We start from the raw sequence: 15464 nt of genomic DNA, 5'->3' as shown, positions 1-15464 counted from the left end.
ATTCGAATGCAGGCATGTAAATCTACATATATACACATGTACCATCAGAGTTGCAAACTAAGTTATCGATACTTCGATTTTATGCTTTAAATGAACTTCCTGTCTGCTGCCAGCTTTGGCTCGTGAGCTAAATGCGTCGAGGATTGAATGCATCAACTAGTTTAATGCACATTTACATACAGACAAACGGACATATATATAGATGTATGGCAATTCTGATAAAATTTGAATTATGTTCCACTTCGAATTCTTACGATGCTTTGACATATACGTATACAATTTTGACATCTTTACATACATATACAAAGCTTCATCAGTAAATTTTTCACTCAAATACACACAAGCTTATTTCAATAAATATATATGTGCATTCATAAATTGTTTTTCCACACATTCATATATACTACACAAGCAGACAAGCAAAAAGCAAACTACGAAGAAGAGAGCTCCACTTGGCACCGTCGACTTGGCACACACAGTCCGTTATACCCAATAGCGACCCAGCGAGAGCAGCAGCAAGAGCAGCAGCAAATTCGTACAGCGATTACTCATATCTGTTCGGGTTCCAACTAGTTTGTGAAACAGCCGCCATCATTGCTCCCATAAGCACCATGAACGGCCAGAGCTGTGAGCTGGGCCACAGCAATGGGGACATCATCTCACAGAACCAACAGAAGGGCTGGTGGACCATCGGTCTGATCAATGGACAGCACAAGTACATGACTGCCGAGACATTTGGCTTCAAGCTGAATGCCAACGGGGCCAGCCTCAAGAAGAAGCAGCTCTGGACCCTGGAGCCATCGAACACCGGTGAAAGTGAGTAGATGACCAATATTTCTAGATAAATGTAGTGTAAGCATATGAAATGAAGACTATATATATAGGAATGGTCGATTGGTATGGTATTCTATAGAAATACATATATGAAAGGTGTGATATAATATCAGACTCAAGTTATTAGAAGAATCGAAGCTAAGCTATAGGGAAAGTAGATGACCGCAGATGAAATGTATACGAATCGTGAATCGAAGCTATATATGTGCCTAGACGTGTACATATTTATATATTTACATGTGTATTTATGCATCATAGCAGCAGTAGATATTAATAGTTAATAACGTGTAGAAGTGTTTTTGTCCATATGTCCATATTCTTATTCTTTGATCTCTATATAATAGATCCCATATAGATCATATATTAAGTAAATCATTCCATATAGATACTCTTATACATACAAATTATCTCACTCAATTTAGGCAAACTGAGCTACCAACATTTTTATGTAGACCACGAAATTTATGTTTAACTAAAATAATATCCATAGAATAGATATAATATCAATAGAAAGATATGCAGTAATATATTCTGGGGAAAAAAGCAAAGATTGAAGGTTGCTTTAAATTTCGAATATTTGCAACAAAAATCACTATAAAAGCTGGCAGACATAGGCAAATTATTATGAAGAGCTTTATGGGTAAATAATCATTGAAAAATTGACGATAAAGACAGCCCTTCAGAGTTCTAAGGATTTCGAAGCAATTGAAGGTAGACAATATTATATAATAATATAAAAAGTATTCAACATTAACGGAGATCAAGACAAATACGCTCTACCGATGACGGTATCTATTTTCTTAATTAATATGAAATGGAAGAGCCAAGTTTCTATTAACTATTAATACGGCTATCTGCCCCAGTTAGTCAGTTGAACAAGCTCTTGCTCACGACATATTTCTATATATATCTCAACATTCCAAAAAAAGAATAACTCATAAATATAACAGTAATTGGTGTGTGTGGTTCCGATTTCATCATTGTTCGTCACAGCGTGCTTTCACTGTGCTGGAGCATGGTGCGCTTATCAACGAACTTCACTGATAAGCGGGCTCAATTAATCTAAACAAACAGAAAATATGCAAATGGAAATGAAAATGAAAAAAAAAAATGAATAGGGAAATGAAGTTTTGATAATGACGAATGATAAAGCTTAATGATAATGATAATGCTAATGTTAAAGAGCATTGGCTGCATTTAATTGCTGGCAATAAATCATTTCAGCTGGCTCATAAAAATGAGAGGGAGGGAGAGAGAAAAGAAACGAGATAATCAGCTGCGGCTTTGGTTCATATATATATGAATATATTTGTATATAAATATATATAGGTATATATATTGCTCAGATATATGTATGTATGTGTATGCATATACTGCACAACATAAATCATCGTTACAATTTGCAGCTGGGCAAATAGATTTGCTGGTAAAACAAAGCGTTTTACGAATTTGGCATCATTTATCAAGAGACGCCACATGTTGCATGCCACAGCGCTGCATTTGCAACGGCACTGCAATTGGCTTTGGTCAGGCCAAGCCAAGCCGAGCCAGGCCAGGCCAGGCCAGGCCAGGTCTGGCTAAGCTGGTCTCTGGTCTCTGGTCTGTGGTCTCTTTAGTCTCTGCTCCGTTGGCTCGCTTGGCAATTATAATTAAAGCAACTCGTTTGCGCTTAATGCTGTTGTTGTTGTTGTTGCTGCTGCTGTTGTTGTTCTTGTTGTTGCATTGGCAATTAATATAAAATATTTAGTCGAAAGCCGAGCTCTGGCATTCGTAACGGCCATTAAAATAGTTCAGCCAAATTGAAATCGACGTTCAAAAACGAAACAATAATTTTTTAAGCTAAATTGCTTAATAATATCATAATACACAAAAAATATAGAAAATAACAAAAAAAAAAAAAAGAAATTCAATAAAAATTAAAGTTAGACCAATTGACAGATACCCTGTAATGTGATAGAGGCATTGGTGCAAACTAGCCCAATTAAAGCCAAATATATATTCAGCCCTGCGATATGCTACAAAAATCAGACAGCCATATCAATATTTATCGATAGAAAAAGGATATGAACCGAAAAAGAAACTACATAAAGAATGAATGAAAATTACTTAAATATTTATGACAGAGTTTAAGATCATTTACAATTTAGAATTATTAAAACCTAGAATTTTAAATTCATTAAACATATATAAAATACATAAGTAAAGCTTAACAACTCCCAGCAGTCTCATATGTACATATATAAACGCATATACACTTGCTTGCGCGTCAGCTTTAATTGGTATTAAAAGCAGCGAGCGCTTTGTGCCTAAGCCGCCTATCGATAACTAATTAAGCATCTTCGCCTGCTGCTGCCCATTTACTCTCTGTGTGTGTGTGTGTGTGTGTGTGCCATCGCTAAGTTGCCATTGACAGCTGACTGTGCTTGTTGTTGTTGTTGGCATTCCCGTTACGCGTACAGCAATTGCAAATAGCACACACAAGTCATGCAAGAGTGAATGAGAAGGAGAGAGCGAGAGCAAAGCGTAAAGTGAGAACGTAGCGTTAATTGGCTGTAGTTTTACTCTAAGACATCGAGTATATGCACTATGGCAAACATCATGTTTAAAGAAAAACAAAAATTAAATAATAATAAAATAAAAATAATTGAAATAAAAATATTAGATAAATATATATTTTTTAAGTAGTTAATAATAATGATAATTATAAATAATTATTTGATTTAAAATAAGCTAATAAAAGAGAGAAATATGTATTTTAAATATTTTAACAATTGATATTTGTATAATGAATTCATTCATATTTATTTTCTTTAATATTTTTATGCACTTTCATAGGTATTATCTATTTACGATCTCATCTGAACAAATATCTATCGGTCGATCAGTTTGGCAATGTGCTGTGCGAGAGCGAGGAGCGCGATGCGGGCAGTCGCTTTCAGATCAGCATCAGCGAGGATGGCAGCGGTCGTTGGGCATTGAAGAATGAGTCGCGTGGCTATTTCTTGGGCGGCACACCCGACAAACTCGTCTGCACGGCCAAGACGCCCGGCGCCAGCGAGTTTTGGACGGTACACTTGGCGGCCAGGCCCCAAGTGAATTTGCGTTCGATTGGACGCAAACGATTCGCACATCTATCGGAATCGCAGGACGAGATACATGTGGATGCCAACATACCGTGGGGCGAGGATACGCTCTTTACTCTTGAGTTTCGCGCCGAGGAGGGCGGCAGATATGCCCTGCACACGTGCAATAATAAGTGAGATATTCCAGCGGAATATCTAGAAGTCAAATCTCTAATTTGTGATATTGTCTTTAGATATCTTAATGCTAATGGCAAGCTGCAGGTGGTTTGCAATGAGGATTGTCTGTTCAGTGCTGAATATCATGGCGGGCATTTAGCTCTGCGTGATCGCCAGGGACAGTATCTATCGCCAATTGGCTCGAAGGCTGTTTTGAAATCACGCTCCTCAACGGTCACCCGTGATGAGCTGTTCTCGCTGGAGGACTCCTTACCCCAGGCCTCGTTCATTGCTGGGCTCAATTTGCGCTATGTGAGCGTCAAGCAGGGCGTCGATGTAACCGCCAACCAGGACGAGGTCGGCGACAATGAGACCTTCCAGCTGGAATATGATTGGTCGGCGCATCGTTGGGCATTGCGCACCACACAGGATCGCTATTGGTGCCTGTCGGCTGGCGGCGGCATCCAGGCCACTGGCAATCGTCGCTGTGCCGATGCCCTCTTCGAGCTCATCTGGCATGGCGATGGCTCGCTTTCTTTCCGCGCCAACAATGGCAAGTTCCTGGCCACCAAGCGATCGGGCCACTTGTTTGCCACTTCCGAATCCATTGAAGAGATTACCAAATTCTATTTCTATTTGATTAATCGGTAAGGGCATCGTGAACTCAGTCGATCTATCATCATTTAATCTATTTCTGGTTTTAGGCCCATTTTGGTGCTGAAGTGTGAGCAGGGTTTTGTTGGATATCGCACGCCTGGCAATCTGAAGCTGGAGTGCAACAAGGCCACCTATGAGACCATTTTGGTTGAGCGTGCACAGAAGGGCATGGTTCATTTGAAGGCGCACAGCGGCAAATACTGGCGCATTGATGGCGAGAGCATTTCGGTGGATGCTGATGCGCCCACTGACGGTTTCTTTTTGGAGTTGCGTGAGCCAACACGAATTTGCATAAGGTAAACTACACAGTTTATAAAACAAAAAACATTTAGAAATTGCCAATCTAACAGCAAAAACAAGTTTCGAATTATAAATAACGGTCACATTTAACATTCAGTGCGCAGACGAGTCCACTGTTATGGCTAAATTTCCAATTGGAATTTAGCGGCTCTGTAACGAGCTAAGCGATTGCATTGCACTGTTAGTTGTGTAACCTGCAGAGTATTCTGTTGGTTAACAGCCAACTGCTAATAACATAAGTGCACTACTTATGCACATAAGAAGTTTTACTTAAACGGCTTTCAACGGTTTTTTAACGAATATATAAATTAACCGTTATATATTGACTTAAATGTTGACAATTCGTTTCGTTTCAGATCCGAACAGGGCAAATTTTTGGGTGCCACCAAAAATGGTGCATTTAAGTTGCTGGATGATGGCTCCGACTCTGCCACACAATGGGAGTTTTAGATTGCAGATGCAGATGCAGATGCAGCACGTGTTTGGCAATTGCAACATTGATAATCTTACGGCAAAAACAACAACAACGCGTATCAATTTTTAGAATTTTAGCAACGTGTCGACTTAGTCCAAAACAAACAGAAATCCAAGAATTTTCGAACGCAAGAAACAAAAGTAAAAAAAAGAAAAATAATATAAATTAATGAAAAAACATAAATAAATAATAAAAAAAAGTCGCACAAAAATATATCCTACATGCGTATTCAAAGCGGAATCTTAAGGATAGGAGCATATTTATACATAAATATAAAAGAGATTTTTTTATAAACAAACCTATTTAGCTTTTTATACGTTTTTACAAGAACAAGAAACAAATCTAGCGTAGAGGAAACAGCAGGAAGTGAAAACCAATTTTGTCGCAAGTCCTTCCGTTTTTTCAATATCAGCAACAAGCAAATACAAATTATATACAAAATTTAATAAATTTGCGATCATATATGAAACATGCAAAAAAAATTTATATATATACAAATATATATACTTATATATATATATATATAATTATATTTATTCGATTTGTACTGCTTTTTGAAAACAAAAAAGGGCCGCTTAACTTAAAAACAGAAACAAAATTAAATTAAATAAAAAAAGCTTAAAAAAAAACAACAAAAAAGTTGCTTAAAACCAAGACATATTCCTATAAATTTATTTATATATTTATACATATTGAAATATGAACAATAATACATACACACAGACTCAGATACACACACACAGTCACAGATACATATATACACACATTCGAGCAATTTTATTATATGCAAAACTTAGTTTTAAGCGCAATAATAATATAATAAAAAAAAAAACTTAAAAAAATAAAAAAAAAAAAAAAAAAAAAAAAACAAAAACAAAAACTTTGATACCCGCAAAATTGCAATATCCGATTTTTAAGCTAACCTACGTAACATTATAAAAAAAACATATACATATGTCACTTGTCATTTTTTGTTACATATTTATTCTTATTATTACATAATTTAATTATACTATTTTTTGCTGTCGCACGTTTTATATCTTTATATAAATAATGTTTTTTTTTTTTAATTGAATCAATTTGTCACTCCAAGAAGAAAATCAACTAAAAAATCTGTCAACTTAGTCGCTTAAACTGAAAAGGATAAAAATAAACAGAAACGGAAATTATGTATGATAAATGATATAATATGAAATATACATATATATAACATACCTAAAATATAGCTAAATTTTTATTTGGAATTTTTGGTACAATTTTCGTTTTCAGCTCTGGCGTGAGGACGTCATTTGCCTGTTTTCGTGCAAAAGACAAAAATTTAGTATTTTTTATGTCCTTTTAGTCTACACTTAAAATGGCCGAAAAGTATGTGCACTCATACATACACACGGAGAGAGGGAGAGCGAGAGAAAGCAAAAACAATGCTACGCGATCGAATAAGCTAAGTAATGACTCTCAGATGGCAGGCTCGCTGAGAGCGCTAATGATTAAGAGAGTCTAGCAAACACGACGATGGAATGGAACAAATATACACATATGTATGTAGCTTTCTTTACTGCGTATGCATGTGTATAAAATGTTGCCAATGCAGCCCAATTGAAAAATGAAAGTCAGAATTTATTTCAGATTTTAAATGTATGTATACATATGTATACACATACGCATATATATATTTATTATACATATATATTATGTGTACATATGTGTTGTTGTGGTAGGTATATTTGCATCGTTCCATTACAATAAACTTATAATTTCTGTTTTTCTCTGCTTACATTATACTGTAATATGTGTGGGTGTGTGTTTATAAATATATATATATGTATATATATGTGTGTCGATGTGAGTGCATGTGCAAACACACACACACACTCAGAAGACAGTACAGGACTTGTCCAATTTTCTACCTTTTAAAAGCGTCACATTCTTTAAAATAAGACAAAATTAATATTTTATTTAGAGTATGAGTACATGTGCACACACATTCATGCACATATCTATGAATACATATGCATGTGTTCGTACATATATTTTGTTTTCTGTTCATTCCTCTTCGACTGTTATTCGTCTGCATATGAGATTAAGAATAATTCATGACCACGCACACTCTCACACATATCGATACTTGCATACAAATGCATGTATGTTTATGTGACCCGCCCTCCCCCAAGATCTGACAGCTCTTCCTTTTCGCGTTCCGCAATTCGCATAATTAAAATACAAATACAACTACATACATACATCAATTTTGGTTTACCAAGAATTTAGTTAATCAATTATCAAGATTCTAAATTTGTTGATTAGTCAGTTTCGATTTGTTTTTCTTGTCTTTACAATTGTGGTTTTTATTTATGTCATCGATCAAACGTTATTATTTAACTCACTTAATTGCACGTACAATAATCATATTAAATCCTATTTATAATGTGGATTTCTCATTTATAACTTAGTTGCATTCTTAATCTGTTTGTTTTTTCTTCTGTTCTGTTTTGTTTTCTTTATTGCGTTGTTCTCTCTGCTTTTGATTGTTGTTTATCATTTGTCCAACATCTGTTATTGTTATTGTTCAGAACGAAATTTGAAACCTGGCTATGTGTGTGAGTGCAGCTGGTCGTTTTATTTGTGTGATAATCATAAAAAAAATATAAGGCTTTCTTTTCTAATAAGTTCTTGTTGTTCCGCTTGCAGTGTTTGTACAAAAGCAAACTAGTTTTGGATAATTAGCATAAAAATAGTGAAAACACGCGGCCATCTTAAACTAAAAGAACTTGTAAAAATAATATAATTGTTTTAAAATTTAATGTTTAATTTAAATTTATAAAATGTATATAAGGTATATTTTCAATATCTGCATGTGGCCATTTTGTTGTGCACAATTACAACGTAATTACATAGTATTAAACTTGTTTATCTTTCTCATAAGGTGTGTGTGTGTGTCTGTGTATTGCCAATAGCGCTTCTTCGCTGTCCTAATCGAATAAATTATGCTATGCTAAAAGTGGGCTACAAGGTTTTTCATTTTTCACTTAGCACTTAATAATATGTATGTGTTTTTTTCTTTTTCTTTTTGTTTTAATTTATTATAAATTGTAGGTATAAACTTTTTGCTAAACGAAGATCAACTATAAGTATAAACATAAAATGTATTCTTTTTCATACACAATAAATTTTACAAAAAAAAAAAAAAGGTTTATATATATGTAGTATCCTTTTATATGGTAAAAAAAAATAATAATAATTGTAATAATAACCTATCAAAATAATTGATTTTTGTAAGACGTAAAAATTTATGTTCTCCGGCGGCGCTACTAACACATACATTCTCGTACACGTAAACACACAGCATGAGTGTGTGTACGTGCATATATATATGATGACGGGGTGTGTGATTGCTTATATAGTTATATATTTATTAACATTTTTCACTTATATATATATATATATATGTGGGTGTGTGTGTTTGTTTCCCTCTCTCTTTGTATTGTTGTTGTCGAGTACAGTGGGAGAGCGCAGGTGACACTACATTGCTGGCAAGTTAAACTTCAGCGTAGTGCACAACACTCCTATAAGCATTACAATAAAAATTATATTTGTTTACATACAGATACATATATGTATGTACATATGCACATAAACATATACTTAGTGTGTGTGTGTGTTTGTGTTGGTGTATGTGCAACTAAGACAAAAGCTACCAAAATAATCCACATCAAATATGTGTATCATTCTGCCTTATTCCTCCATGTCTCTTCGTATATGCATTCATTTGCATAAGCCGATGATAAGGAGGTTTGCCAATCCGGAGATGCGTTCCATGTTGCGGCGACTTTTTCTATTATGTATCTGGGAGCGTGAGAGGGAATAGTATATGAATTTGGTTGGTCTTCGCTCTCGTAGCTGCATTCCTGTTCCGATTTGTTTTATGAGTTTGTGGGTGTCGTTTAGTTACTTTTTGTTTTTCTTTGTTTGGTTGTGTTAAAAACAATTATTTAAAAACGATAATTCTCGTCCGCCATATGTATGGCCCACAGAAATTTGGTTCTATGCGTTTTATTAAAGATTTTCTCAATCGGCACGCCATACTTTTTACACCTGAACAATAAAAGATAGAGGGAGAGAGACATATTAGTATGCAACTCCCAATCGGCCTTAAAGATAGTTAGTTAGTTTATTTACCAGGCAACTGTGATGCGTGGATCGAGATAATTTAGTTTGGATGTGCCCAAGGCAATGGTCTTATTCTCGTCTCTATCAGTCTCTTGTAGTTCTAATTTTTTCAGTTGATCCTTCAAACGTTCCAGTTGTTTGCCCTTCTTATCGGCATTAAGCTTCTCTTTGACGGAACCACGCTTAGCCGCCTTTCTCAGATCCTGTTTAAAGAAAATTTTATATAGAGTATGATTTGAATTGAATAACATTGATAATAATGTCCATCATCACTTACATGATATTCGGATTCGCATTCATCAAGGGCATCCCGCTTGGCGCGAATTTTCTCCTTTAGGTTCTCCATCGACTTCTGATGTCCTTTCGGCACGGATCGCTGATGGTTACAGAGGATGGCCACCGCACGATTAGCGCGATTATAGGTCAACAGCTTCTCGGCAACCGAAGCGTTCGGATCAGTAAGCAGATCCAATTGGTTCTGCAGCGTTTTCGATGCGTTATATGTACGAAATACTTTAGCCGTGAGACCTGTCAATCGAATCCAAGTATGGAATAGTTAAGTAAAAGACCTTGGGCAATATTTATATAATAATCGAATCCAAATTACCTTCCATCAACTCTTTGAGATGCTCATTTAGCACTTGGGTATTGAGGCGATCGAATAGATCATCGCCGTCCTTCTTGTTTTCCATGAACAGTTCGAGATTTTTGAAGACGCGCTTTTCCACCTCGACCTCGTTGTAATAACGTATGGAATCCTTACCAGGAAAATCAAATACGACCACATTCTCTTTATTATTGAGCTCCTTGTGCAGCTGCACATGCTCCACACGCAGCGAACAGCAGCCAACGGTATCGGCTTGATCCTCATCCTTTTCATTGCCCGCTCTCAGCGCGAGCTTATCAATGAAATACAAAGCAACGGCACGTTGGCGGACACGCATCTCCTTCGACTTCCATTCGTCCCGATAAGTGGCGCGTATTTTGTCAATGAACTTATCCAGCCGGCGGGCTGTCTCATATTTAATATGATCCTTCTCGCCCTTTAGCTTGGACGATGGATTCAGCATGATGTATTTCACCTGGCCCTGCACGTTCTCCGTCCAGGATGCTAACCATGTAACGGTATTGTCGTGACGCACTTCTTTCCAGCGCTCGCCTGGCGGTGGCTGTGGCACCTTCGAGTTCTTGCCACAATTGATGGATACATCGCGGGCCGCAATTCTACGCTTGATCATACCCATCTTTGGATGCTCGCCTCGACCACGAAACAGACCGGGCGGCTCCAACCGAAAGTTGCCGATCTTCTCCTTATGACCGTCGATCATGCAGAAACCATATTCTTTGATTAGCGCCTCGCTTTCAACTTTTTTCGCGAGCTTCTCCTCTTTTGTGGCCGCCTTTCGTTTCTCAGATTCAGCCTGGAAGTATTCAAACATTTCTTGGAAATTGCATTTGCGAAAATCTTTAATGATCTCCTTCTCCTTGGGTGTCATTGTCTTGCGGAAATCCTTAAAGAAATTGTTATTGAATACGTCCTTGGTGCAATAATCGTGATTTAACATCTTTGCATAAAATGTGGCCGCCTCCTCGGTCTCCTCGCTGAGCTCCATTGGCTTGCCATCATAAAAGAAGCGCACATTTCGGGGCACACGCTCATAGGGTGGCGCGAAGACGGGTCCCTTATGCTCCAGTGTTGTCCATTTGACACCATCCTCACGTTTCTCCTCTTCCCACCTTGAAATAGTAGAAGCACGTTTTGTTTGAATTTTAGTTTTCTTAACAATGCCGTTATTACTATTGTTGTTCTTCAAGTTTCTATTCTCTTTGCTGGAATTCGTTTTAATACTAGCAGCAATTGTTGCGTATCGTTGTTGCTGTTTAAATATAACGTGAAATTCACGTTTTGCCGCAAACAACGACAGTGACAGCAAATTTGTTGCCATTTGCCATTTGCGCTCACATAACGCATCAAATGAAAATGAAAGAAAAAAAAAAACGAGTATCGGACATAACCACAATCTATTTGGCTGCACAGCTGTTGCACGCGTATCGCGGTGAATGGTCAAAAAATTACACACTCTTCGCCCCAGTCGTGTCACTGCCAAATGTGACTTTCAAAAAATAAATAGGTCAGTGACATTCAAAATTCATACACACACACACCCACACACATGAGCACGTAAACACACACACATACACTCGCGTAAGCATGTAAATTGTTAATGTTAATATCTTTAAACTAACGCAAAAGAATTTGCCTTTTACACTCTCGTTTGTAAACTAATTTCAGCTTGTTGAATTCCAGGGTTATGAATATTTTTTTAAAGAGCTGACCTAACTATCAGTCGTAGTTTGTTATCCTCATACTATAATTAATAAAGAGTTATTTACCATCTCCACACTTCCTCTTCTTCCTCCTTTTTGTCTTTCCGCGAACGCTTCGTTGGGGACGTTTGGCTGGGTTCTTGCTTGATCTCAGATTCCTGCATGATATAATTGAAGACGTTTAATAAACCATTTACTATTCATTTATTTTTGTTTCCCTTTGTTTACCTTTTTAACCTTTTTCTTTTTGGGCTTCCCGCTGCCGTATTCGTCATCTACCTCATTCTTGGGGCGTTTCTTTTTATTTTTCTTGTCCTTTACTTCTTTTTTCATCTTCTTGCGCGCAAGCAACGGAATGTCTTCGTCGTCATCGTCTCCATTTCCGTCCATTTCATCGGAGGGTTCTTGTTTGCGCTTTCGCATTGCTAACGGCATATCTTCATCCTCGTCCTCGCCATCGTTATCAACATTCATATTGCTGTTGTTATATTTGTCAGTATCGTTGTCATTGTCATTATCATTGTCATCATCATCATCCTCCGTATAAGTGGCCTCCTCTTTAGTCACAAACTCTGGCTCATCGGATCTGAACTGCGACAAGGAGTAATCACAGGAACTGGCCTGGGACAGATCAAAGTTATCATCCTCCTTCTTAACATCGACAATGTGTTCTTCGTAGCCATTTTTGTAGCCATTGCATTCTGATTGCAATTGCTGCTGCAGCTGTTGCTGCTGTTGTTCTTGCAACTGCTGCTGTTGTTGTTGCAGCTGCTGTAAGTGTTGCTGCTGCTGCAATTGGAGCTGCTGATGCTGTTCCTGAAGCTGTTGCTGCTGCTGCATTTGGTATTGCTGCTGCTGCATTTGGAGAAGCTGCTGCTGTTGCAATTGCGCCTGCAAGGGATCAGCGTGGGGCTGTGAGACGGGCTCAGGCTTAACGAATACACCATCATAGGCAGGATCTTTCGAGGATGAGCTATGCCTAGAACTTGAACTGGAATGTTTGCTTTTCAATGATGATGATGATGATGACGACGAGCTCTTGTGCCGTGAGCTCGAAGACGACGACGAAGACTTGTGTTTATCTCGACTGGAGGAGCTGCTGCTGCTGCTGCGATCCTTATCGCGGCGTTCTTTGTCCTTGGAGGACGAGCCACCACTGCTGCTTATGCTGCTGCTCTTATGATGATGGCTAGACGAAGACTTGTGCTTGCCGTTTTTATCGCGATGGCTGGACGACGACGACGACGAAGAGCTGCGATTTGAGTTACTGCTATCTCGTTCCTTATCCCTATGCTTGTCCCTGCTACTCGAAGAGCTGCTGCTACTCTTATGCTTATCGCTGTAAGCAAACATTGATACACAACATATTACAGCTAAAGCAGATCAATCAACAAATATTTTCATATTGGAGACTTACCGACTGCTGCTACTGCTGCTGCTTCCGCTTTTATGTTCCCTAGACGACGAGCTAGAGCTCTTATGCTCGCTGCTCCGTTCCCTATCACGATGCTTATCCTTGCTGGATGATTTATGTTTACCGCTGCTGCTACTGCTGCTGCTTTGATGGTGGTGATGGTGTCCATTTGTGGTTACACCATTCGATTGCACTTCGCAGCTGCCGCCATTTTGCACGTGTATATTCTGCAAACACATAAAAAGAAGAGAGCACGTTAATCAAGGGAAAGAAACAAATGCATGGACTAATAAAGATACGGATTGAAATACACACAGCTAAACGAAAATGCATCTTATGCACGTATCAATTTTGAGACTCTTCGCGGAAATATTTAGAACATTTTGACTAATCTTATAAACCTAATTGTAACACGCACGCATACACACACACATACACACTCTTTTATACACATCTATACAATTGTGAAAACATGTCTGCCTATAACTTACAAAGAAATGAAGTATTGACTACCTGTGTGATCGAATGTGTACATGTGTATAAATGTGTGTATGTGGCTATGTTTGTGTGTGTGACACATTTAAGTATCAACTCTACAAGTCAATTGTCAATGATTTACAAAACTCTTTATAGACGTGTGTGTGTGTGTTTATATGTAAGTGGAGATGGACACACCACACCATGCCACACCACCACGTGGTGAAAAATCAACCCTAATAAATTCAAAAATCTTGTACGAAAAAAAAAATTGAGAAGGCAAGAAGAAGAATATGCCAACGTAAGTTGACAGGATTTGGATGTGGGGGGTACGGGAAGTGGGTAGACTATAAAGTAAATGACAGCAGTACTCATGTTTCTGGTGTTTATTGCTCGTACATTCTGTCAAGCATTATTTTCAATGTAAGGTGTAACAGCAGCAGCAACAGCAGTAGCAGCGGCGGCGGTGGAGGCGGCAGATCAAGGCTGTTTTTTTATTTGTGTGCTTGTGTATGCATGTATGCACACACATGTGATTACTTCGGCACCCCCGCGCAGTGTGACCACATTTGTACAAACATCAAAAATACACAAAATACTACAACCGAATTCAACAAATGCATTCCATTCGAATTTGTTTTTTAAAAAACCAAAGCACTTTTTATGTATCTTCAAGTGTTATATTATCTTTTATTATTATTTGCATTAATGTGTTGTACGATTGAAATTGGTTTGCAAAAATTTCTATATATGAAATAAACACAAAGTCGATAAACAGCTGTAAAAATAAAAACAAATAAATTGATATTGCATACTTTAGAAAACAATGATTGTTCACGTAAAATACCATACTAGTATTTAGAGCAGCGAAAATCGGTCACACTGTGCCAAATACACATTGTCGTTGTGTCGTTGCCGTCTCTCGTCGTTTTCATACTGCCTGCCTGTCTCTGCCTGCTACTACTTGCATGCATTGTCGCCATTTTCGTAAATTACCAAAAGGCCTTTTACTCTTCATTGCAATGCGACTACGCATGATTTAGGTGCAGGTCGGTCGAAACTTGCACTGGTTGCAAGTACTTATGCATTTTTGCATGCGAAAATTAACAGCACACTTGCCCCTTTCGTCACTTCACTTTGCTAAGCGGATGAAAATTACATAAAAATAAATACGTCTCAAAATTACTTACATTTTCAGCAGCCACATCCCCACTCATTTTGCACAATTTCTCAGCTGGCAGTCCGGCGCTTACGGCTTTTTTCCCAACTTCACTTTACAATTTTTTAAAAAAATATTTTCTACACTTTTATATATTGTAGTTAGTATTATATGTCAGTTGTCAATAGCCGATATATGCGACTGCAACTACTTTTTGTGTCTCCGCATTTACTGCGTGATACTACAAAATGATATATTTTTTTTTGCTAAGTCCCCAAATATTACACTTAGAAGAGTCTCTTTTACAGCGCGCAGCGGCCACGCGAACACGTTCGTACCAAATCTACTTCGAACTGTATGCTGTTTCGAGATGTGCACATTCCACGCTAATAATTTCCGATAGTTTTCGAAAAC

The 15464-nt window shown here is 37.6% G+C and overlaps 2 protein-coding genes across 2 annotated transcripts; one reads left to right on the top strand and one right to left on the bottom strand.

The window, feature by feature from the left end:
* The first annotated feature begins 415 nt into the window (after positions 1-415).
* On the top strand, positions 416-5851 carry LOC6584998 (protein singed). Its single transcript, XM_002010602.4, has 5 exons — positions 416-816; positions 3670-4090; positions 4151-4720; positions 4778-5026; positions 5387-5851. Exons 1-5 carry the CDS (start codon positions 612-614, stop codon positions 5478-5480), a joined length of 1539 nt encoding a protein of 512 aa, XP_002010638.1. The 5' UTR covers positions 416-611; the 3' UTR covers positions 5481-5851.
* Positions 5852-8936: 3085 nt separating this feature from the next.
* LOC6584997 (DNA topoisomerase 1) lies at positions 8937-15416 on the bottom strand. The gene is made up of 9 exons (XM_044008010.1): positions 15082-15416; positions 13418-13641; positions 12814-13339; positions 12229-12774; positions 12067-12158; positions 10280-11409; positions 9950-10200; positions 9682-9875; positions 8937-9597 (listed from the first exon to the last, which is right to left on the bottom strand). Exons 1-9 carry the CDS (start codon positions 15106-15108, stop codon positions 9495-9497), a joined length of 3093 nt encoding a protein of 1030 aa, XP_043863945.1. The 5' UTR covers positions 15109-15416; the 3' UTR covers positions 8937-9494.
* Between the last annotated feature and the right edge of the window lie 48 nt (positions 15417-15464).

Source organism: Drosophila mojavensis, unplaced genomic scaffold, assembly GCF_018153725.1.
Source record: "Drosophila mojavensis isolate 15081-1352.22 unplaced genomic scaffold, ASM1815372v1 contig_136, whole genome shotgun sequence".
In the NCBI taxonomy this organism is placed as follows: Eukaryota; Metazoa; Arthropoda; class Insecta; order Diptera; family Drosophilidae; genus Drosophila; species Drosophila mojavensis.
Note: the sequence above shows the minus strand (reverse complement) of the source record. Positions and strands in the feature narration are given on the sequence as shown.